Source organism: Mustela nigripes, chromosome 10, assembly GCF_022355385.1.
Source record: "Mustela nigripes isolate SB6536 chromosome 10, MUSNIG.SB6536, whole genome shotgun sequence".
Taxonomy (NCBI): domain Eukaryota; kingdom Metazoa; phylum Chordata; class Mammalia; order Carnivora; family Mustelidae; genus Mustela; species Mustela nigripes.
Genome location: NC_081566.1, coordinates 62878939 through 62900599, shown reverse-complemented (window position 1 = coordinate 62900599; position 21661 = coordinate 62878939). Strand labels below are relative to the sequence as shown.

Here is a 21661-nt window from a genome sequence, read left to right as displayed (position 1 = left end):
CTCCCTTGACCAACTTCTGACCTGCCCTACTCCATACCCGCTGTGTGACCTTTGGACAAATTCCTACAGCCTCCACGCTTCCGTTCCACAGTCTAGAAAATGGGAGCCAAGAATGGTTCCTCCCTCTGAGTGGTGGAAAATGATGAGTGGAAGGAGCTTAGAGCCGTGCCTGGCACACAGTGGGGGCTCAGCCCCTCACTATCACTCCCACTCCAGGAGAATCTCCCAGCGGGAGGTAGCACGGTCCCAGCACACGCTATAAATACTCATTGTTGACCCATTCCTTTGTGCAGCCACAATACGCAACACATAGCTTTATCACAGAACTTATCACATCACACTGTAACTGTTTCTCTGCCAGCTTCTCGGACTGGAAAGAACTTGCCAAGGGCAAAGGCTTGACCTAATAAGCTTTGTTTTCTTAGCATCGAACTCAATGGCTGTCTTTAGTAGCTGGCCTCAGTAGGCACTCAATAAATGCTTTCTGCAAAGATCTGTTGAATTCTGTTCTGTTCTGTTCATTCCGGAAGAGTCTCCTCCTTTGTCAGGGTTCAGGGATTTTTCTACCTCTCTCTCAGATTCAAAGGCAGAAGATACACAAACATTTTTCAGAATTTCTTTATTCACATGTAAAAAACCTCACCCACACCACAAATACCATCACCATCACCGCGCGAGCACACACACACACACACCACACACACACACACACACACACACACACACACACACGGGCAGACCTAAGATCCCTGCGCCAGTCCCCAGGCTCTAAGGGCCCAGCACAGACATCTCCTGCCAAACCCTCCCAACCCACCATCAGGGCTATGTCTGAGCACCAAAGGGGCAGGCCAGGGCTCCGGGCTGGAGCTGGGTCTCCACGGGCCCTCCTCTGCCCAGTCTGTGTATCTTCACCCAGCTGTCACAGCAGGGTGGCCTGTTCAGGATGGGGCACTGGCTGTCTGTACACTGGTAACCGGGCCCTAGTGGCATCTCTGCGGCGCCGGAAAGCCAGGAACTCCTCCCGGAGGGCAGCGCACCGAGCCTCGGGGCCTGGAGCACAGGCCATGCTAGGGAGGCTGCCCTCCACTGGAGTCTTCACATCTGCAAGGGGAAAGCAGAACAAGGGGAGGGAGAGGTCTGAGGGTCAGCGGCCCCATGAAGCCCCCGGGGCCTGCCAGTGCAGACGAGCCATGCGAACAGGAACAGCAAGGCTGGGGCACGGGGCGATGGGGACCAGACGGAGAACAGAGTGGGGAGACGGGGAACAGTGAGGCCACACTGCCCCTCTGAGGCCTCGCACACCTAGCTCTGGCTCAGCTTCAGGTCGGGGCCGAGGGCCAGCCAAGCCCAGGTGCAGAGTCTCCAGCAGTTCCATGTCCCCAGGGAATTCTGAGTCCCACTCGTAGTTCTCATCCACAGACGTGTTCCTCCTGTTAAAAGGGACACATGTCCAGCACTGGGTGGAGTTTTGAGAGTGACCACAAAAGCCCCAACCCAGAGTCCCCAAGCTGAGGAGGGGCCATGCATTCCCTGCAGATCCTTGGGACCTCAGCCAAAGCTTCTAACGAGGCACAAGTTTTCCTGGTCCCAGGATGGGAGTGGAGCCTGAAGGCACAGAGCATTAGGGGAAGTCTGGGCAGGAACAGGAACCAGGACAGGGATGGACAGGGACTGTCCTCACCTCTTGCTGACTGTCACTATATGCTCCCTCCGGGGCCACCTCTCAGGGCCACTGGCCCAGCTGCTGGTGTCTCCGGGAGCAGGGCTGAGGTAGCTGCCTCCTGCAGAGGGGGCTGTAGAGGGGGGCCGAAGGAACGAGGCACTGCCCCGTCCGCTGCTCTGGCTGGTGAGGCTGCCCCGAGGGGCGGCAGGCAGGAGGCTTGGCAGCAGCCGGTCCCTCAGCGTCCAGTCAGCCAGGGCTGTGTACAGGGGCTCTGGGGCGGCCCCGGCCCCCATCGCAGCCCTGGGAAGCACTGCCCCGGGAGACACAGTGTCGGGGTCCAGGGAATGAAGGAGAGAGGAAGTGGGGCAGGGCCGGGTATCCATGTAATCTGGGGGTGGAGCAGGCGCGGGCTCCTCAAAAGGGGGCCAGTCCCCGTCCACGTTCATCTCCCGGAAGAAGGGCAGGCTCAGGTACTGGAGCAAGGGTCCCGGAGCAGGCCGAGGACTAGGTGGTGCTGCGGGAGGGGGCCCCACGGGGCTGATGTCTGCAATGCAGAGCGGCTGGGGCTGCCCGCTGGGGCTGCTGCTGCTGCAGTCGTAGGACCTGGCCTGGCGCTGGGCGGGGGTCCGAGGTTCAGCTCCTTCAGAGCCTGACCTTTCTTCGGGGGTTCCCACATTGGGTCCCATCACAAAGCGTCCGTCTGGTCCCCGAGAGATTGGCTCCAAGGGTAAGGGCCCCCGACTAGGCGGAGGATCCGGAGGGGGGCTGGGGGGGCCAGCAGGCTCCCCCCAGAGTAGACTCTGGCGCAGGCTGGGGACTGGGGAACCCTGGAGCTTCAGCTTCGCCACGCTATCAGGGCTGCCTGAGCCCGGGGCAGAGCTGGGGAAGGACAGGAGATCAGGCTCTGTGGCAGGCGTCCTGTCCCCGGCCGACCCCCTCCTCCCCCCCAGGAACCAGCCTCGGGGCCTTGAGAGGTTTGGTGTACCACAGAGCGGAGCTGGGGAGAGTGAGGGAGACGAGGACCCCCGTGGTGGAGCTGGCACAGGCCGCAGTGGCGGCCCCAAGCCGGGGCCTCCGCACTCCCACCCTCACCCCCTTCCCACTTCCGTTCCGCCCCTCCCAGCCCACCCCACAGCACCACCCCAGAAACCGAGATAGTGGGCGCAGAGGGCAGGCAGGAGGGGGCCGCGGAGGTGGAAGGACTTACTGTGGAGCTGACTTCCCGGGAGGAGAGAAGATAAGAGGCGCATCTGTTCGGGCAGGAGAACCAGAGGGGACAGCGGCAAAGCTCAGGGCCTCCAGGGCCCCAGGCGCGGAGCCTCAGCCATCGCCCGCCCGCAACCCCTCCCGCCCCGGGACTGTGCTGGCGGACAGGAGGACAGGACGCACCTGGCCCCCCGAGCCGCGGGGCGTGGCAGCGGCGGGGAGGGGCTTCCATTCCCCCGTGGGCGGGGCCTAGGGAGGGCGGGGCCTACCTTGGCGGAGGCGCTTGCGGCGGCGACGGGCTGCCCTGCGCCGGTTGGTCAGGCAGGCGGCCAGGATGCTCACGAGGACAGCCACGCCCAGGAAGCAGACCCCGCCCACCACGCCGGCCAGGACCGGCTGGGGCAGCAGGCCCGGCAGCTGTGTGCGCGAGGGGTAGACTTCCAGGCCTGGACGGGGGCCACGAGGGGAGTGTCGGTGCCCGCGACGGTGGGCTCGGAGCCCCCAGGCCCAGCGCCCTGCCCTCCCGCCGGCTTCTCACCGGAAGTGGAGACGTTGGCCGTGTTGCTGGGATCGCTGACATAGCTACCGGCCAGGGCCACGAGCCGGAACTCGTACAGGACGTCCTGGGGGTGGGGGTCCAGGAAGGCGTCAGGGCCCAGCTCCCCCCACCGCAGCCCCGTTCAGAAAGACTGCAGTTGGGAGGTTAGGGTGCGAGGCTGAGGCCTGGGCTGGAGCTGGGGCCGGGACAGCCGAGCAGGGCCCGTCCCTGCGCCTGCCTCCCACTCACCTTGATGAGCCCCGGCACCAGCAGCTGCGCTTCCGTGCCTGCCGCGACGCGGTCCAGCACCTCCCAGCCCTGGGAGCCCTGCCGTCCCTCCAGGACATAGCCGTCCAGCGTCTCAGGGACCAGTTCTGGGGGATCCCAATGCAGGAGCACCCCCCGGGGTGTCCTCACTGCTGCCAGGCCTCGGGGAGGTGAGAGGCGCTGAGGCATCTCAGTAGGCGGAAGCCTGGGGGCCGCCGGTGTGGTGGGAAGCCCTGAATAGGGCAGAGAGGCACGACGGAGACAGGGTTAGGCTCCCAGTGCCCTTCCCCTATCCCCTGCCCCTTCCGCCACACACCCGCCCCTCCAACCCACCTCTCACCACCACCCCTGCCCCCACCTCCGTGCCCATTCTCCCAGAGCCCCAAAGACAAGCCTGAATCATGTTCCACAAACCCCTGCGGACCCCAAGCAGCTGCCCAGCACCTCTGCCCCCTCCCACCCCGGCGGTCACACGTCTGGGTGCTCCCTACCAGTCCTTTCCCACCCTGCCGGCTGCTCGGCTGCTCTCCGGGGCAGAGGCTTCTCACCTTCTGGGGCAGACAAGACGATCTCGCTGAAGGGCCCACTCCCCAGCTTGTTCTGCGCTAGAACGCTGAACTGGTACTGGGTTTGGGGCTGCAGCCCCGGCACGAGGAGGTAAGCAGCCCCCACAGGCACTGCCAGGGACACCCAGTCATGGTGGGTTCGGTCAGGACGCTTGGCCCTAGAGGACGTGAGAAAATGAGGAAACTTGTGAACTAGGAGGCCCAGGAAGCTCTGGAGTGTAGAGATCCGACCTGTCCCTTCTCAGCCATCTGGGGTCTCAAGACGCGGGGCCTGAACACCTAAGATCCCCTGGAAATAGGGCAGATTTCGGGCAGGGCTGGACTGGAGGGGTGGGGGAAAGGGCAGAGGGTCCGATGGAATGGGGGCTGGGGGGACAGGAATGGCAGGGGCAGGTCACTTACAGCGGGGTATACCAGACACTGAACCTCTGCAGATAGCCGCCGTCAAAGCCAGGCTCCCAGGAGACATTGGCACCCTTGGGCAAAGGCACCACGGACACATTGGTGACAACGTGGGGGCTGGTGCCTGGGGAGGGGGAATTGAGGGAGGGGGAGGTGAAGAACTAAGGGGAGGCCCGGGGCCTCGCACCTCTGTGTATCGTCGCAGGCATCCCCTCCCCTCCCCCCCCATGTGGACCTCCAAAAATAATCCCCCTCTCCCCGCCCCCATCTCCTGTCCCACACAGTTTCCTCCAGCTCCTGGCCGGCCCTCCAGCCACTAACCCAGCACGTAGACATGTGTGGAGGTGGCCACTCGGGCCACAGCGTTGCTGGCGGTGCACTCCCAGCGCCCATGGGCCTCCTTGGTCAGTGGCCGCAGGATGAGGCTGCTGCTGTTGTCCACCTGGGCCTGGGTCTGCAGCCCCCGGCCCACCTACAGAACCACTGGTCAACCACTGGTCAGCCCTGAGGACACACGCAGCCACCCCTCACTGAGGGCAGCTCCAGTGTCCTCCCCACCCGGGCCCTGAGGGCCCCCTCCTTCCCACTGGATGAGCAGGGCAGGGAGAGGCAGGGGTGTCGTGGGCGGGAGCCCGGGCAGAGCGGACTCAGGAGCCTTACCTTGGCCCAAGAGATGGCAGGAGGGGGGTCTCCTTGAGCGGAGCAGGGGATGAGTAGCTCCCGCCCTACTTCTTGGAAATATTCTTCCTTGGGCCGTTCTAGAAAAGCTGGGGGAGCCTGCAAGCCAGATCCGGCATCGGGAAGGGCCTCGCCCTGCGCCCTGCTAGCGAAGGGCCGCTCCCCTCTCTGGGTCTCCAGTCATTCTGCCTTCTCAGGCCCCATCTCCCTCCCCGTAGTCTCTGCTCCCTGGAGGGGCTGCAGGGAATTGGGGGACTGCACAAGGACCGGGGGCTGGGAAGCCTCTCCAGGGATGTATACAGCCCCACAGGACGCCCTTTCACCCCCCTTCTGCTGCCCGCTCCTTCTCCAGAGAGGCCAAGGTTAGTGAGTTGGCCCGGCGGGGTATCTGACTTTGGGGGTGTGCCGGCCTTCCGCCCCCCCTCCCCAGCACCATCTCTGCAGAAACCTCTGGGGTGGTGCCTGACAGCTACGGCTATGCCCACCATAGGAAAGACGGGAAGCCCCTCCCCACGTGTGACTGCCCCACCCCTGGTCCTCCAGCATCAAGGCCAGGGTGCATCCTCAGCTCCCTGGCCCGGTGCGGCGGCCCGTCCACAGGCTCACCTTGAGCAGCACGCGGGTCACCGGGGAGGGCCCCGCGGTACCGAGACTGTTGTAGGGCGTGCAGGAGTACTCTCCCAGAGCGTCCTCGTTCCCGAGGGCAATGATCAGTGAGCCCTCCGGGCCCTGGGACCAGCCAGGGAGCTGGAGGGGACAGGAGAGAAGAGATGGCCACCAGTCCCAGCAGCAGGGCAGGGGTGGGAGAGGGAGGAGAAAGCCGCCTCCCTGCAGAGGACTCCTCCTCCAGGCCTGACCTCTCTCTGAACTGGTCCTTCACTTCTCTTCCCCAGGGGCGCCCCCTGGAGCTGAGCCCTGGTAGGGGGCGCCCTGCCTGCCGGGGTGTCCCCCACCTGTCTTCCCATCACTCCACGATGAAAGTCAGCATTTTCCGTCCCAAATCCCTTCCTTTCCCTGGCTTCCCTATTTCTGTGTTAAGGGCCCCACTGTCCCTACTGGCCCCAGACTCCTCACTCCCCCATCCGAATGCTCACCAGCTCTGTCCTCTGGGAAGGCCTTTGTCTAGGCGTCAAGCCCGTCCACTGCCATGACCTCCTCACCTCTCCCCTGGACCGTCTCAACAGCCTCTGAACCCCTGTCCCCGCGTCCACTCTGTCCTCCACTCACTGACGGACTCAGCTCCTGCTCAGAGCTCCGAAGCTGTCACACCTCTGCTCAGACAACTTCACGGGCTCCAACTGCCTGCAGGCTTTTTTGGTAACATTCAACAAAAATGTACTGAGTCCTAATTGCAGAAGCCCCGGGGACCCTGGGATCCAAAGACATGGGGGCAATGCCCCATGGGTTGTGTTCCCTTTGCAAAGATTGCCAGGGAACGATGGAACAGTCGCTCGGTATCCACAGAGCTTCCTTTTGGCCCCAACCTATCCCTTGAGCTTTCTCGGTAGCATCACGTCCCCACAGGCACTGTGACTCCCACCAGCCCCCCGCCCCGACCCTGGGGTTCACCATACCCTCCACACTCTGCACGGTTCCCTGCCCCAGGGCCCTGGCTTCCGCTTGGAATGTCTGTGCATCCCCAAGGCCCATCACCAAAGTCCCAGAAGCGGCTGCTGAGCTCTCCTCAACCAGCCCGAGCCTTCCAGCATGTGTGCTGCCCTAGCCCCTCCAGGCTGTGCTTTTAAGGACAGCTGTGGCATTCCTGTTCCCCAAACACCCCACACAGCCACCCTAGCCACCGACCTGAATTCAGTGGAGCTCCCTCCAGCCCAGCTACCCTGACTAGGAGAACACCAAGCCGAGCCCTTCCTTCCCCTGGGGCCAAGGCCCCTACCTTATCCAGCTGCAGGGCCTGCCCATCCTTGGTCCAGCTGACAAAGAGCAGTGGGGGGTTAGCCCGGACCGGGCACTGGATCACCCCCCGCATGCCCACGGGCAGGGGTGTCTCCGGAGGCATCGCTGTCACCTGGGCTGGGTCTGGTGGAGGGGAGCAGTGGCAGGTTGGAGGGCAGGGGCTCAGCCTGGCCCAGGGGAGGGGAGCAGACTGGGGAGGGAGCGGGGTCAGGCTTACAGAGCACCGTGAGGTAGGCAGAGGCCGAGGGCGGGCGCAGGAGGCCGTTGCTGGCCACGCAGGTGTAGCGGCCCGCGTCATCAGGCTGGGCGGCCTGCAGTCGCAGACTCCCGTCCACCAGGATCCGCACGCGGGGCTGCAGCCGTCTGCAAGATGGCACGTGTGGGCTGGGTTCCAGGCTCACTCCCCGAAGGCTGCCTACCAGCCCCTCACCCACCCCCGAGCCCCACCTGATGTGGAACACGTTGGTGCTGTCCTGGAACCAGCTATAGGTGAGGTTAGTGGGGTACGCCTCAGCCCGGCAGGCCAGGGAAACATCCTGGGAGGCATTGACCGTGCTGTTCCTGGGGGGTACCACGATGACGGGGGGACCTGTTGGGGGAGCACAAGGGGAGGGAGGGGCATCAGCCCACAGTCTGCCCAGAACCCTGAGGTCCCTTCAGCAGTTCTTCCGGATCTGCCTTCTGGAATACAGAAGCCTCGGGGAACTGAAACAGGCTCTGTACGTGAAAAAAAGTTCCTTCTCTCCCCCAGACCGGCTCCCCTTCCTTCCCTCCAGGAACACCACCATTCACCCAGATTCCCCGGCCTAGAAGCTGTGTGTGTGCGTGTGCGTGTGTGTGGGGTTGGGAAATCGGGTTTATTCTTTGCCTATTTACCCTTAACATCCCTCATCTGTCCCATCTGAAGTCACCGCTCTGTGTCTTACCCTGCTGCGGACACCCAGGACCTTACCCCAAGATACTGCAGCAACCTCTGATCCTGGCTCCCCATCTCTGCCCCTCCGGCAGCCGTTCATGTAGAAATGCCTCCCTTTGGCCACGGGACACTTCTGCCCCGGAACTCACAACAGCTCCTGGCTCCTACCACGTTAAGCTCAAACTTCTTGATCTAGCCTCATGGGCCCTCATGATCCAACGGCTCCCAGCCTGGCCAACCATTACAGACTCAAGTCACTATGGGTAGCCGGCTCTGCGCTTCATTCCCACTGCCCTGCCTTTGCTCCAAACCCCATCTGGAACACTCTTCCCACAGAGTCGGGCCAGGCCACGCAGTCTGGTCGGCTGCTCCACCGCCCTCGCCCCTCCCTGGGCTCTGCTGCGCCAGTGGTCAGTCCTAAGAGGTAATGATCCAAGCTAGCATAGAGAACACCACCGGCACACAGGCCGCTCCCGTAAGCACGTCACCGCACGACTCGTTCACAAGTCCTCACAAGTGCCTTCTGTGGGAGGAGTCACTGTCTCCCTCCACAAATGAGGAAATGGAGGCTCAGAGGCAGAAAAGTGAGGAGAGCTGCCCCAGGTTAACAGGGCAGGCAGGCCTCATCCAGGCCTTCCCGCCACCGGTGGACTTGGCCCCTAGCAGTTCTGCACACGCCCGCCCTCAGGACCAAGGAGAGCGACAGCACAGTGGTTCCGGATCACAGGCAGCGTCCAGGCCCCGTTGCTCACTTTCCTCAAAGGGGCTTGGACAGGAATTACTAACTGCTGATCACTGTGCTCGGTTAAATTCTTGTAATAGGGTTAAGATGCGGATATCAACCTCCTTATATGTAGACGAGGAAACTGGGGGTTTGGGGGGTCACACACTACACTGCTGGGCACTAAATGTCTACTTGTCCATTCACTGATCCTTTAAAAATTAAGATGCTGGTTTTGGAGGACCCGCCTGCATTGGGAGCTCCCTCCCTCTCTCTCCACACACCCCTCCCCACTTCTGCTGTGTGCACCCCAGCCGCAGGCCATGCCCCCCCCCGCCCCCCGCCCCAGAGCACCTAGCACCAGCAGCTGGGTGGCGTGGGAGGTGCTGCCCTCGGTGCTGGAGGCTTGGCAGGTGTAGACTCCGGAGCTGTCTCGCTCCACCCGTCGGATCCACAGCGTCCCATTCTGCACCTAGGGTAGGAGGCGATGAGGAAGGTCCCCTGTGCCTCCTCCCCCTGCCGGCCTCCGACCCTGCACTCCCGAGACTGGCCGGCAGAGGGAGGCAGCACACCGGGCTCAGGAAGCCAACACAAAGCCCCTCCTGCGGGAGCTTGGCCTTCGCCCGGTCCTCCAGCCCCGCTCCCAGGCCTCCACCTGCCTCTCCCGCTCTATCTGCCCTCCTTGCCCAGCCCCAGTACTCACTTGCACCTGACCCTGGCCCTGGCCAAGGTCCTGTCCTCGGAGCTTCCAGGTCACATGAGGCTGCGGGCTGCCCCTGGCCACACAACGCAGGGTCACAGGCTCGAGTTCCCGCACTTCCAGCACCTGGGGAGGCGTCTCCAGGAACTGAGGGGGCGCTGCAGAGAGGCATGGGGGTGCCAGAAGTCAGTCCACAGAGCAGTGTCCGAGGGCCAGGAAGGCAGGTCAGGGCTGCACCCCTCAGCCCACCAAGCCAGGGCCACCCTGCCTGCCGCCCTCCGGGCCCAGTGAGGAATGTGTCAGCCCATCCCCGCACTGGCCTGTAGAGCTGGCCACGGGGCTGCGCACAGGCTGGGGGCTGCGGGAGAGCCCGTGGCCTTCGACACTGCTCCAGGAGACCCGTTTTGCCCCTAATCAGTGGCATCACCCAGTCTCCACAGCGAAATGAGAACAATTAGGACTTCCCTCCCTTCTAGGGGCTGAGAGAGTTCATGAGGTGCTGCGTTCAAAGGTGTTTGGGGGAAAAAAAAACACGCTGTGTATGTCGTGAGCTATGTGTCACTCAGGACCCCACAGCCCCTGTGGCATCCCCCAGGTAAGACTCAAGGAAGTTCCAACAGGGCCTCGCAGGCAGCTGGGACCCCGGCTGAAGAAGAGGGAGCGCCGGCGTGGGAGGGCGGGGAGGCAGTGAGCCAGCACACAAGGGGTGTGAACAAGGGTGGGGCACGGGGACCCCTGCCCTCCCCCAAGCCACAGGCCCCCATCATGCTGCTCGTCTCCCTTCACCACCACCTGCTCCCGGCTTCATACAATTGACTGTGAGGTGCACCCAGGAGCCGTTAGCAGCGTCGTCCTCAGGGCTGTGCTGGTCCAGGAAGAGCACGCGGCACTCGTACCAGCCCTGGTCTTCCGCTCGGAGCCCCTCAATCTGGAGAGACGCCCCTTTCTGCAGCCGGACTCGCCCTGGGAGAGGAGCCCCAAAGCCCTGGTCACACTGTGGTTCTCTCAGAGCTCAAGAATGGGCCCAGTCTCCTCCAGTTACCCTGATCAAGGGGGGCCCGGCCCAGAGAGACACAGGTGGGGCTGGGTCACGGAGGGCAGGTCCCTCCACTCAGCCCTGGATCACCCCTGCCTTTCAGCAGCTGCGACCCTGTCTAGACCAAGAGAACCCCGAGCGGCAGCAGGTGGACGACACACTCTCCTGAACCGCAGGGGCTGCAAAGGCCGTTGGGGGACGGGGTCGGGGGTTAAGAGCCACACTTAGTCTCCCTGTGACTCCTACAGGACCTATCCCGCCCCACAGCTCTTTACAGGGGCAAGGTCTGGCTCCCCGAGTACTCCTCCTGCCAGAGGACAGTCCCTGGAAACCTCAGCAGTGTTTGGGGCCTGAGCAGGGACCCAGGTCTCGCCTCCCAAAGCCGCTAATCCCCCAGGGCTATTATCAACGGCCTAAGCGCCTTAGGGTGGCCAGAGTCCAGCCCAGCCAGGCAGCAAGGTCAGCAGCCTCCTCACCCCATCCCCCCATGTCCCCGGGGCCCCCCCGCCAGCTGGCCACGTGGAGCTCCACAAAGCCACAGAGCCACAGCCCAGGCAGACACCCCGGTGCACCCTCAGTTAGCATCTGGCACAGCGGCAGGCTCCGACGGAGGCCGCCCCCGCAGATCCCTCAGCACCCTCCCCACACAGCCTCGGATGTCCCTGGCGGGGCGGCCTAGTGACCGAGGCCTGCACTCGGGAGCCAGAGACACTCCCTTGGACGAGTCAGCCGACTTCGGTGTCACCTGTAAGAGGGGGAAGGCAAACCTGGCCGGGTGGGGTGTGGGGAACACTGGGCTCACATACTGCTGAACAAACGAACGAGCACAAGATCTGAAATCAGAAGCTGGACTGGACCTTGCCCCTGCCCCTGCCCCTGCCCCTTGCCTGGTAACACGTCCTCTCCTCCCGCCCGAGCAATGGCCAGCCCCACCCCGCACCAAGCTGCCCTACCAGAAACTGGGACCACCCCAACTCCTGTCTGTTACCTCCCACCCCTGCGTTCTCAGTCCATCTTCGAAATCCTGCCTCCTCGCTCTCTGTTCCTTCTCCCAGAACCTCGCGTTGGTGTGGTCCCGGAGCACCTCTCCCCTGCCTTCCTCCGCGGCCCACCAGCTCGTCTCCCCTGCCTGAGCCCCCCTTCCGTTCCAGGCATCAGCCCACCACACCTTGGCCTTTGATATGGATGGATGAACATTTCTACAAAACCACTGCCGGTCTTAAGTCCTTTCACGCCTGCCTGCGCCCACGGACCAGACATCGCCCCTAATCGGCCCTTCCTAAGACCAGAAATTCTGACGCTGTGCGTCTGCTTCCCTTCTACCTCCAGGGTGATGTTTCCAAAATATAATTGAAGCCTGCAGTGCCCCTAGTGTTGTCAGGGAAGAGGAGAATGATGGGCTTCAGGCTGCGGTGGCGATCTTAGTAAGGCCAGGGCTTTTTCCTTCCAAGGATGAGGTCCAGAGGTGTGGACTCTCCGGGTGGGGACCTGCTTCACAGGCTGGGGTTGAATTCCCCACCCAGGAGATAAGCCTACGCTTTGCAGGTAAATATTTAACATAATCACACCCTCCACCCTGCTCTGGGATTCGTCCGGTCCGGCACCCTAACTGGCGTGGCCACGGAGCCCTGCAGACTCCCGCGTGCGGCCTCTCCTAAGTGCCGTAGGATAGCAACTTTTCACGATGGTGACCCTCAAGTTCTACAAGGGAGGAAGAGGAGAAAAGGGAGACTGAGCCCTGAACCTGGACCACCAGCACCACACTTAATCCTCCCAAGATTTCACTTAGAGCAAAGGACCGGAAGGGCCGGAGCCTGGTGGGTTCTAGATCTCCCGCATGCAGGGGTGTGTAAGGGGAGGAGGAGACACAGACTCTGCTCTCAAGCTCTTGGAAGGCAGAGAACCCACACTCATGTACAAGTTCACATACACACAGCTCAAGAAATGGTGTTTGGTGTGTCCAGACAGTCCAAGGACCGCCAAGCGCGAGGAATACCGAGCACTTCCAGAGACCACCCGGAGGGCAGCGAGGGGAGAAGACAGGAGAGAGCAGGGGTTCTGAACAGAAGGCGAGACCTGCTTTGAACCCCACTGCTCAAGGCAGAGAGAAAACCCGTGCCTCCTGGCAGCACGGGCTACCTTCAAACCGCCAAGAAAGACACCAGGAAAGTCAAGGACCAGAACCGTGTCGTGGATTAAAAGGGCAGGTCTGAGACCACCCCTGCCCCCGGGGTTACTCAAGTCTGAGTAATCCGAGGCTGCCATCCCTCTGGACGCCGGGACCACAAAGGTGTCCTGCACAGGCTCGGTGCTGGGCGCTGGAGGGACAGTCACTGCCTTCACCTGGACGCAGCCCCAGCCTGGTCCGTACTGCTCTCCCCTACTCTGTGCTAGTCTGTAAAGCCCGGCAACTCCGCCAGATGGGTTCTGGAGTACTCCAAGAGGGGCTGCTTTGGTCTCGGGCACAGTCCCTCCCACACTCTAGGCCGCCGGCCTCACACAGTCCCGGGCCATCTCTCCTTCCCTTGCCCAGAGAGCTTATGACAGGACACCATTGTCCTTAGCAACCTCCACCTCCTGTTGCCTAGCAACCACAGTCCCGGAGTCCCCTACACAAAGGCAGAGAGGCCCCTTCCACACTGGGAGGCAGTAAGAGAGTTAATGGGCACGGGGGCCTCCCCCCAGGGCCCCGACGCCCCAGACCAGCGCAGGCCAGACCAGGAGCTCCAGAGGAGGGGCAGGGGTGGACACAAAGGGCAGGGTAGGAAGAGCCCGGCGGGGACTGCCCCGGTCCTTGCGGCTCCAAGGAGCAACAAAGAGAACGGAAACCCACGGGGCACAAAGTTGCCAGCCACACAGTGGCTTGTCGGCCCCAGGGACCCCAAGCCAGGGCAGAGGGCGGGAAGGAGAGTTGCACAGCCCCCAGGAAAAGCCCTCTCCCTCCACCGCCCGCCCACACCTGCCCTGTCCGCACCCGGGACACTCTCTAACAGCCCAGCCTCAGCTCCGGGGCCCAAACCCCTCCTGCCTGCCAGAGCCCACAGAGGCAGGGAGGGAGGGCTGCCGGGTACGGCCCTTTCCCCGCACTGTCCTCACTGGGGCCTGCTTGCCTCAGCCTGTGGAGACACACACGCTCCCAGCAGGCTGTTTGCCAACAACGGTCCCCACTTTGAAAATAAACTCTTCCTTCGGCAGCACCTGCCTGAGCTCAGCCTGCCCCTCGGGAAGACCTCAGCCAATCCCAGGGCTGCTCTCGGGATTCAAACTCGAGAGGGAAAAGGTGGGGGGCTCTCCCCCACCAACGTCTGCCCAGGTGGCCTTTCCTGGATCCCCCCAGGCAGAGAAAGGCAGGAAGACGGTCTAGCCCAGGAGCCCCAGCCCCCACCTTGGGCCCTGCCACACACTGCCCTCGGAGGCCTTCAGGAAACCGCTCAGATTAAGGATCCATCTGGGATTAGGAGGAATCCAAGCCCTCTAGGGAGCCAGCGAGGGGGCAGGGGTGCAGAAGGCGGAGAAGGTGGCCCCTGGGAGGCCAATGTACTAGTGGAAATCCGGACAGGAGCCATCAGAAGCAGGAACTCGGCCTGGCCAGCCCCCCACCAGACGCACGCACACGTCCTCCTGTACTCACACCAGACTGGGCCCCCACTGGAGAAGCAGGCAGGTCACAGACCCACCCACCCTGCTGCCCATCCGCCCACCCCCCAGAGGCCTTGAACCTCCTAAGGGGCATTTGAAACAGTGGTGGGGGGCAGAGCAGTAGCGAGTCCTGCCCTCCACCCACCCCCCCACCACCGTGTGGTGGTAGCACCTCCCAACTTCCCGCCTGAGGACCGTCTTACCCACGTAATCAGGGTCGATGCGGGGAGAGTAGAGGCCGAACTGGATGAAGATGGGAAGCAGGAATCCAAAACGCAGCCACTCAATGACATGCAGGGGTGGGCGGCCGGCGGGGGGCAGCAGGTCACAGCCCAGCACTGCAGTCTCGCCGGCCCGGCCCACCACCGACACCACCTCAGGCTTCCCTCGACCTGTGAGGTGGGGCAGGCCCACAGCAGGGACCCTAGTCAGGGCTGGGAGAGGGCGCTCCTCCGTAGCTCTGAGGGCTCCCCCGGGCTTGGCGAAGTGACCGAGAGACTCCCCAACATCTCCAGGACCCGCCCTACCACCCCACCCCTGCTTCCCTCCCCGGGGACTGCCCCCCACCCCAAGGCCAGCAGGGAGCGCCTGAGCCCCGGGAGTCCGGCTCACCGTCAGCCCCCTGGCTGATGATCAGGCTGAGGATGGCCACACCGAGGCACCAAACCATAGCCCACGGCCTGCGTGCCCGGCCCCTCCTATCCACGGGGGCCCAGGCGGAGGGGCCTGGGGGTATCCACAGCCCAGCAAGCCCCACAGAGCCTTCTGAGTGGGTGGCAGCTTTCAGCGCTCACTCTTCTGGACGATCCGGGTTTGGCTCACATAACACCTGCTGAAGCCGCTCCTGGAGCACCACTAGACCTAAGCGCAAAATGCACAGCAGCACACAGAGTTGGCCAATCCTCAGGACCGGAAGAAACCCCACAGTTAGAGAAAGGCCAGGACGCGAGAGCAGAGGAGGAGAGGGGAGAGCAGGTAAGTAGGGGAGGGGCCCAGAGACCAGAGATCCTGTCGCCCTGGGGAATCAGGGCCCTCCAGGGCCGGGGTGGGAGCCCTGGAAGAGCCCGGGAGCACCGGGTGGGGAGACCGGACAGGTGAGGACACAGGGAGGGTGGGGCAGAGCAGTAGGAAGATCTTAAGGAAGGCGGAGGAATTCCAGGGAAACCCGGGGTTCCGTGAGTGCTCAGAAGGCTGAGCTGGGAGGGAACTGGGGCTCCTATCCACTTGGAATAAGATGTCAGGAAAATGGGAAAGGAAGGGGCCCCACGGCTCAGCCTCCTCTGTTCTCCTTCCCTAGCCCTGAGGCTAATAACGAGATCGCAATGCCTGCACCCCGCAGTGACAAGCCGGGACCCCTGGGATCCCAGATAGGCTTGCTCAGGGGCACGGAGCCCTTGAAGGGCAAAACCTGTATCAGAACCACACACAGCGGCTCCCAGGGAACCCTCACGCATGATTCCTTGCCCATTTCCCCAGCCTCTGTGAACCCTGGAAACTGGAGACCTTACATCTCTTCCTCCACTCGGCCTCCCAACACAGCTTGGGCAGCAAGTGAGTCAGGCTCTGGGGGAGGAGGGGTGGCTTCCCCCACCTGGTGGAAGGCTCCCGCCCCCAGCATCCTCCAGGTCTGGGCAGGTCCCCTGGCAGGCTGCTGGCACCTTTCCCTCCGGCTGGCACCTTTCCCTCCGTGATGCTGCCAGGCAGCCCTCGGCCCAACCCAGGTGCTGCACCCCAGGGCTCCCCATTCACGGTCCTTGGGGCCCAGGGTTTGCCAGGCTTTCCCTTCCCCAACCCTAGAGGCAGACCCAGGAGAAGCCAGAGAGCCTGCGAGTCCCTAGGGTGTACAGAGCGAGCCCTGGGGTAGAGCCGCCCCAGCCCCAGAGCATCTAGGGTAGTCACAGCCGGCTGGGGTCAGGGGCCCGGCTGGGGCTGGGGAAAGCCCACCAGGCTCTGCACTGTGGCCTCCACCCCCCTCTTGGCCTCCCACTTCTGGACTGGTTGTAAAATGTCTTCCACACCCCGCAGCCTGGCCCGGGCTTCTACTCAGCGGCCAGCGGCCCCAACAGCTCACCAGCAAACATTCCGCTTGCTTCCCCGTGCCCCCAGCCAGCTCTCCCATTCTTCCCTGACAGGTCATTTTCCAAGTGGATAGGAACCCCAGTCCCCTTCCGGGTTTCCCCCGAATTCCTCTGTTTTTCCTACATCTTCCTACTCCTCTGCCCCCCCCCCCCCCCCCCCCGCCCCCCCCCGTTGGGTCTCCCCACCAAGTGCTCCAATTCCAGCTACCCCCCTACTTCTCACCGTATCCCCCGCCCCCAGTACCCATCTTCCACCCCTGATCTCCAACTGCGCCAGGTCCTCCGCGCTTCAAGGAATTTCCCTCCTGTCTCCTCCAGGATCCACCCGGCAACCCACTTCTCCCATCCTCTGCCCTGGAATCTCCCTCCCCAAATTCTCCGGCCTCAGCGCACAAGACTCTTCTGATGCCCCACCCCCAGTTCCCCGCTCCTTCGCCCGCTCCGGACCCCAGAACTCTCCCTTTCGGAACCCCGGGACCCACCCGAAGGACAGACGCGCGCGCGCACACCCACACACCCACACACCCACACACGCGCGCGCGCGCGTTACCTCCAGACGCCTCCGGGTCTCGGGGAACCCCCCCACCCGCCCACCAAAAAGCCCACTTCACTCCCCAGAACTCTAGTTCTGCTCCCCAAAGAATCCCACGGCGCCCCAGCGCCCCCGCGTGCTCCGCGCCCCCGGACTCCCGAGCCCCGCGGGCGGCTGTCCCTGCCCCCGGCGCGCCCCCGCCCTCACCTGCCCGGCGCCGCGCGGCCCGGCTCCCGCAGCCACACAATAGGGGGCGGGCCCGCCTCCAGCCCGGCGCCCCAGCGCCCGCGTCGCCCTGGAGACCGCCGCGCCCCGCCGGCCGCCGAGGGGGCCGACCGGCGGGGCGGGGCGGGGCGGCCGCGACCCCCGAGCGGCCTGGGAGTTGTAGTTTCGGCGGCGCGGGACGCGTGGCCGCGGGCTCGGGCCGCCCCCTGGCGGAGCTCCGCGCGCTGGGCGCCACCCGGGGCAGCGGCCGCCAGGACCCGGGCCCCGGCCGACCGGAGCCGGCCCGCCCCCGTCCCCGGCCAGCCGCCCGCGAGCCCCGCGGTCCGCGCTCGGCCGGGAACAGGACCCCCGGGGGACCCGCGCGATGGGGGGTGGGGGGTGGGACCCGGGCTCGCCTCCCCCGCCCCACCCCCCCCACCGCCACCCACCCGCCTCTGCTCCGGCCCGACTGGAAATACCTGTCTGCGCTGGCGAGCTCCCAGGTCCTGCCCCGGCGCCTCCCACAGGGTGCCGAGGGGACCGTGCGCCCCGGCCGAGGCTGCCAGGTCGCCCCCGCGGCAGCTCACTGCGCCCGCGACCCCGCGAAACAGTCCCGGGGGCGGGGGGCGGGGGGCGGGGGGCGGGCAGGACGGGAGGCATCCGGACAGGCGCATGGAAAGATCGCCTCCTGAACTCTGCAGGGGGCCAGACCCTGGACTACGGGCTTTGCAGCCCTTAGGTCCCCTGGGCCAAGAACCTGGGGAGGGGTATGGCTCTGCTTTGAGAAAACTGGGACTTGTCCCGGGCTTCCCATCCCGATCTGCGCAGGGCTGAGCGCTCTCCCAGCCTGGACTTCGTGAAACCCACCTCGTCAGAGACTTCAGGCCAAAAGATGTCTGGCACTGCTGCCCCTCAGAGCTTTCTCCTTGGCGACCTGGGGGTCCCCTTAGGGATCTAGGGTCATCACGCCTTCTCCAGCAGGCTTAAGCAGCCAGACCTGTGCAGGTCCCTCCCGTTCACTGCTTTCCCCCCAGTCTGAACTCCGGGACCCCCTGGAGCCTTCCAGGCATCCCATTCATGGATTCATGGCCTCCAGGTCTGCCAGGAGAGACCCTGCGGGACACGCTGAACCACTCCCACCAGGACCCCAGCCACATTCGCCTTCCAGGTGGTCTCTGGCCCCACAGGCCCACATCCTGGGCCAGGAAGCTTCGCCATCCCCTTAGTAATCCGTTCCATCCTTAGGGACAGACTGCTGGAAAGTTCTTCCAGGTGTGAACATCTGTGGGCTCCTTGCAACAGCCTGAGAGAATGTGGCAGAGGAAGGGGAGAAGGAGGGGGGGCAGGAGAGGTGGGGGGCTATTTCCCACCACCCTTCCGGCGGAGACTCTCCAGGTGGCAGCTCTCCACATTCCTTTACAAGGTACCAGACCTCATGACCGCGACGAGGCCGCTCAGAGCACAGGTTAGTGGACGCCGTGCGAAAGCCAGGAGACGGCTTCAAACAGATGTCCGCACGCAGCCTTCTCTACCCTGTGGTCCCTCGCTAGCCAGCAGAGAAGATCTCCCTCCCCCTCTGATCCAAAAGTTCGCATCTGCTGTTTCCTGCGGTTTTTTTTTTTCCTATTTTTCTCAATTTTGTTTATTAACAGAGCGCACAAAGGGGGAGCAGGCAGAGGAAGAAGGAAAAGCAGGTTCCCTGCAAGGCAGAGAGCCCAATGCGGGACTTGATCCCAGGACCCTGGGATCACCACCTAAGCCAAAGACAGACAGACAACTGACTGAACCACCCAGGTGCCCCCTGTTTCCAGGGTTTTCTTGAGGAAGAGCTAATTTCATTTGGTTGTAAAATAACTTTTTGTGATCTTGGGATTTAAAATAGCTTTCCATTTTTAAAAAGTTGATGGTCTGGTCATTTCCCACCCTGAATCCTTATTTTGTGGAATGTATTATTATTGTCATTTTGCTCTGATTCTGAAGTATCTTGGGGGCTTTGGGGCAAGAACAGGAACCTAGCCCCGAAACTTGTTCCCTCACTGTGCCAGAAGTGAAAGTTGATTAAAAATAGTCCCTGAGTCTCAAAATTAAGATTTTCTTCTGGGTCCCCCTCGATCTGTGATTGTTACTCTCAGGGAAAGGGTGTTCAACCCACTAGGATTTTATGTAACCCAAGCATCAGCCGGCCCACATATTTTCAACTTGCTGAGAAGAAGATCAGACATTGTGGTCAGTTCCACGGGCACCGCTGACACCTGGGAGCACCAGCCCTGTCACCCAGTGTGGTCTCTCACAGACTGTCCCCTCGTCATGGGCATCCCTGCCTTCTGTCCCCGTGAGGCTGTAGGTCCAGGAGGGTGTTCCTGCTTGAATATCCCACAACGCTGAGTCTATCAGAGGGGCCTGGCCTCCTCTTCAGACCCGCTTCTTACCTCTCCCTTTGTCCCCTGCCAGGTGGGTCTCGAAGTCCCTAGAAGTCACTGTGCTCTGCCACAAACCAGTGTCTTCCCATTCGTCTTCTGTCGGTCTCCCGGCTAATCTGGGGTCAGAAACTGTGCTCTCCTCTCCTCTCGGGGGCAGGGACCTCTCCGCCCACTGTGCCCTCACCTTCACCCACGGCCCTTGTCACACCTCGTAATTATGGTCTTCACAGGCTGCAGGAAGACTTCCTTGAGGGCAGGCCAGGTCTTTCCTGCCTCCCCAGGGCTAGCCCAGTGCCTGACTCTTAGTGGATCCCTAAATACTGACCTCCCTCCTCGGCCCACGCCAATCCCGCCCTGGTTTGCTTCCATCTGTGTCAAAGGACAGGCGAACTCGGCCAGGGGCGAAGTGCCACCAGCTGATCCTTTCCCTGGCTTCCTGCAGACAGAGAGGCCCGGACCTCCCTGAGCCTCCGTTCCTCAGTCTGAGGGGCTCTGCCTTCCTCTTTCAGGTTCCCCCTGATGCTTTGGGGCCTCAGCCCTTCTCTGTTGGGGGATGGTGGGAGAAAGACTTGGCCAGCTCCGGGGAGAGCCCTGGACCAGCCGGACAGGGACCCTCCGTCTCTTTACTCGCTTTCCGTGGGCCTGACTCTGAGATCCAGGAAAAACCAGAGGCCCCGCGTGCCTTCCCAGTCAGTCTCCAGAAACGGAATGCAGGAGCTGGAGGAACAGGGGCTGCAGCCTTGGCCCTAAACCTCAGGCCTCTTGGAAGGTGGGACCTCCTGGGGGGCGGGGCAGAGGGGCAGAGAATCAGCCTCGGGCCAGGACTGCTGTCCAGCCGGTCAAGGGCTCAGGCCCTCAGGGAGTAGAGCTGATCTGTTGCCCACCTGAGGAGCTCTTTGGGGCCTGGTTTCCCAACGTCACCAACTCCATTCCAGGCCCCAAGGGGCTCCATCTCCTGCCTAGAAACTTAGGACACTCCCCTCCCCCCTCCCTTGCCTCATGGTTCTGCTTCCTTTCCAGGCTGGAACCCAGGAAAGAACCCTCCTCCTGGGTGTCCTAGTGCCTGGCCCACCTGTCCTGTCTTCCCAAAAGCAGTGTCCTTGGTCCCCACGATTCCCCTACGCATCCCACTGCCCCCTTGGAAGTCATTTTGGAGACCAGCATCCTTCTCACTGAGAGAGGAGGAGGAATGTCAGACAGTTTCTGCCACGCGGCCCACCCCTGGTTCCTCACTCTACTTCAGAGACCCCCCCCCCCCCGGGGTACCAGCCAGCCTTCCTGCGTCTCCACAGCCCCAGGAAAGGGACAGAGCCTGAATGGGTGTCTGCTGGACAAAGTGTCCTGTGAGAGAGGCAGAGCAGAGCCAAGAGCCCCTGCGATCCCCGCCCCCAGGGCTCTCACCCTATCCGATGACCTCGACAAGGGCTCAGCAGTCTTGGGTGGGGGATTCAGGCTCCTGGGATCAGCATAAGGGCTTGGCCAGGGACGGGTGTGCGTGGAGCGGGCGGGCGTGCCCCCAGGACAAGGGCCCAGGGAGTAGGTCCGAGATGGGAAATCTGGAGAAGAGGACCGGGCAGCAGTACCAACCACAGACAGAGGACCGGACAGCAGTACCAACCACAGATGGCATCAGCGGTCCAGACTCCAGCTACCAGTCCAGCCGAGGCGTCGTCCGTCTGGGGCCGGCCTCAAAGGCCAGGCCGTAGAGGTCCAGAGCAGCTAGCGAGTGTCAAGTGAACAGGAAGGCGACTGACTGAGGGCCACCCGGCTCGGCTCAGCCCCGGGACACAGGACATCTCAATGGGCCACACAGCTTCTGCCCTGAGCCCGGGGACTGGGCAGGCGGCAGGCTCTGAGAGCAGAATCTGAGCGGGAAGTTTAGCCCCCCTGGGGCTGCTCAGTGTTCCCACCTCTCTCCGGCATCTCTCCAGCACCTCGCCCCGGGGTAGGACTCCCAGACTCAGGTAGGGTCACAGGAAAGTGTACCCTGGGCGAGGTTGGGGTAGGGGCTGAAGAATAAAGACCACTGTGAACGGAGCTTTGGACTCACTCTCCTTAGCAGAGGCAGGTGTGGGAAAGCATAGCGGCTGGCCGGGAGGATGCCCAGATCACAAGGAAAGCCTGGGAAGCGGGTCTGGGGAGTCACGCGGCCGAGGACCCAACACCACCCCCCCAGAGCGG

The 21661-nt window shown here is 63.1% G+C and overlaps 2 protein-coding genes across 4 annotated transcripts; one reads left to right on the top strand and one right to left on the bottom strand.

Moving 5' to 3' along the window:
- Nucleotides 1-612: 612 nt before the first annotated feature.
- IGSF9 (immunoglobulin superfamily member 9) lies at nucleotides 613-17158 on the bottom strand. Of its 3 annotated transcripts, none has more exons than XM_059413541.1 (21): nucleotides 17064-17158; nucleotides 14859-15107; nucleotides 14450-14638; nucleotides 10364-10534; nucleotides 9575-9729; nucleotides 9226-9343; nucleotides 7682-7823; nucleotides 7452-7597; nucleotides 7215-7357; nucleotides 5927-6067; nucleotides 5303-5419; nucleotides 4964-5114; nucleotides 4643-4766; nucleotides 4223-4398; nucleotides 3657-3907; nucleotides 3408-3492; nucleotides 3139-3315; nucleotides 2871-2913; nucleotides 1682-2542; nucleotides 1303-1430; nucleotides 613-1101 (listed from the first exon to the last, which is right to left on the bottom strand). In XM_059413541.1, the coding sequence occupies exons 2-21, from the start codon at nucleotides 14914-14916 to the stop codon at nucleotides 920-922; spliced, it is 3558 nt and encodes a 1185-aa protein (XP_059269524.1). In that variant the 5' UTR covers nucleotides 14917-15107; nucleotides 17064-17158; the 3' UTR covers nucleotides 613-919. The 3 variants fall into 3 exon arrangements, with proteins under 3 accessions (XP_059269524.1, XP_059269526.1, XP_059269525.1); XM_059413543.1 differs by having other exon boundaries at nucleotides 10382-10534; XM_059413542.1 differs by lacking the exon at nucleotides 17064-17158 and adding an exon at nucleotides 16875-16891.
- Nucleotides 15119-16950, top strand: LOC132026011 (serine/arginine repetitive matrix protein 2-like). Its single transcript, XM_059413956.1, has 3 exons — nucleotides 15119-15221; nucleotides 15723-15797; nucleotides 16643-16950. The coding sequence occupies exons 1-3, from the start codon at nucleotides 15119-15121 to the stop codon at nucleotides 16948-16950; spliced, it is 486 nt and encodes a 161-aa protein (XP_059269939.1).
- Nucleotides 17159-21661: the final 4503 nt, after the last annotated feature.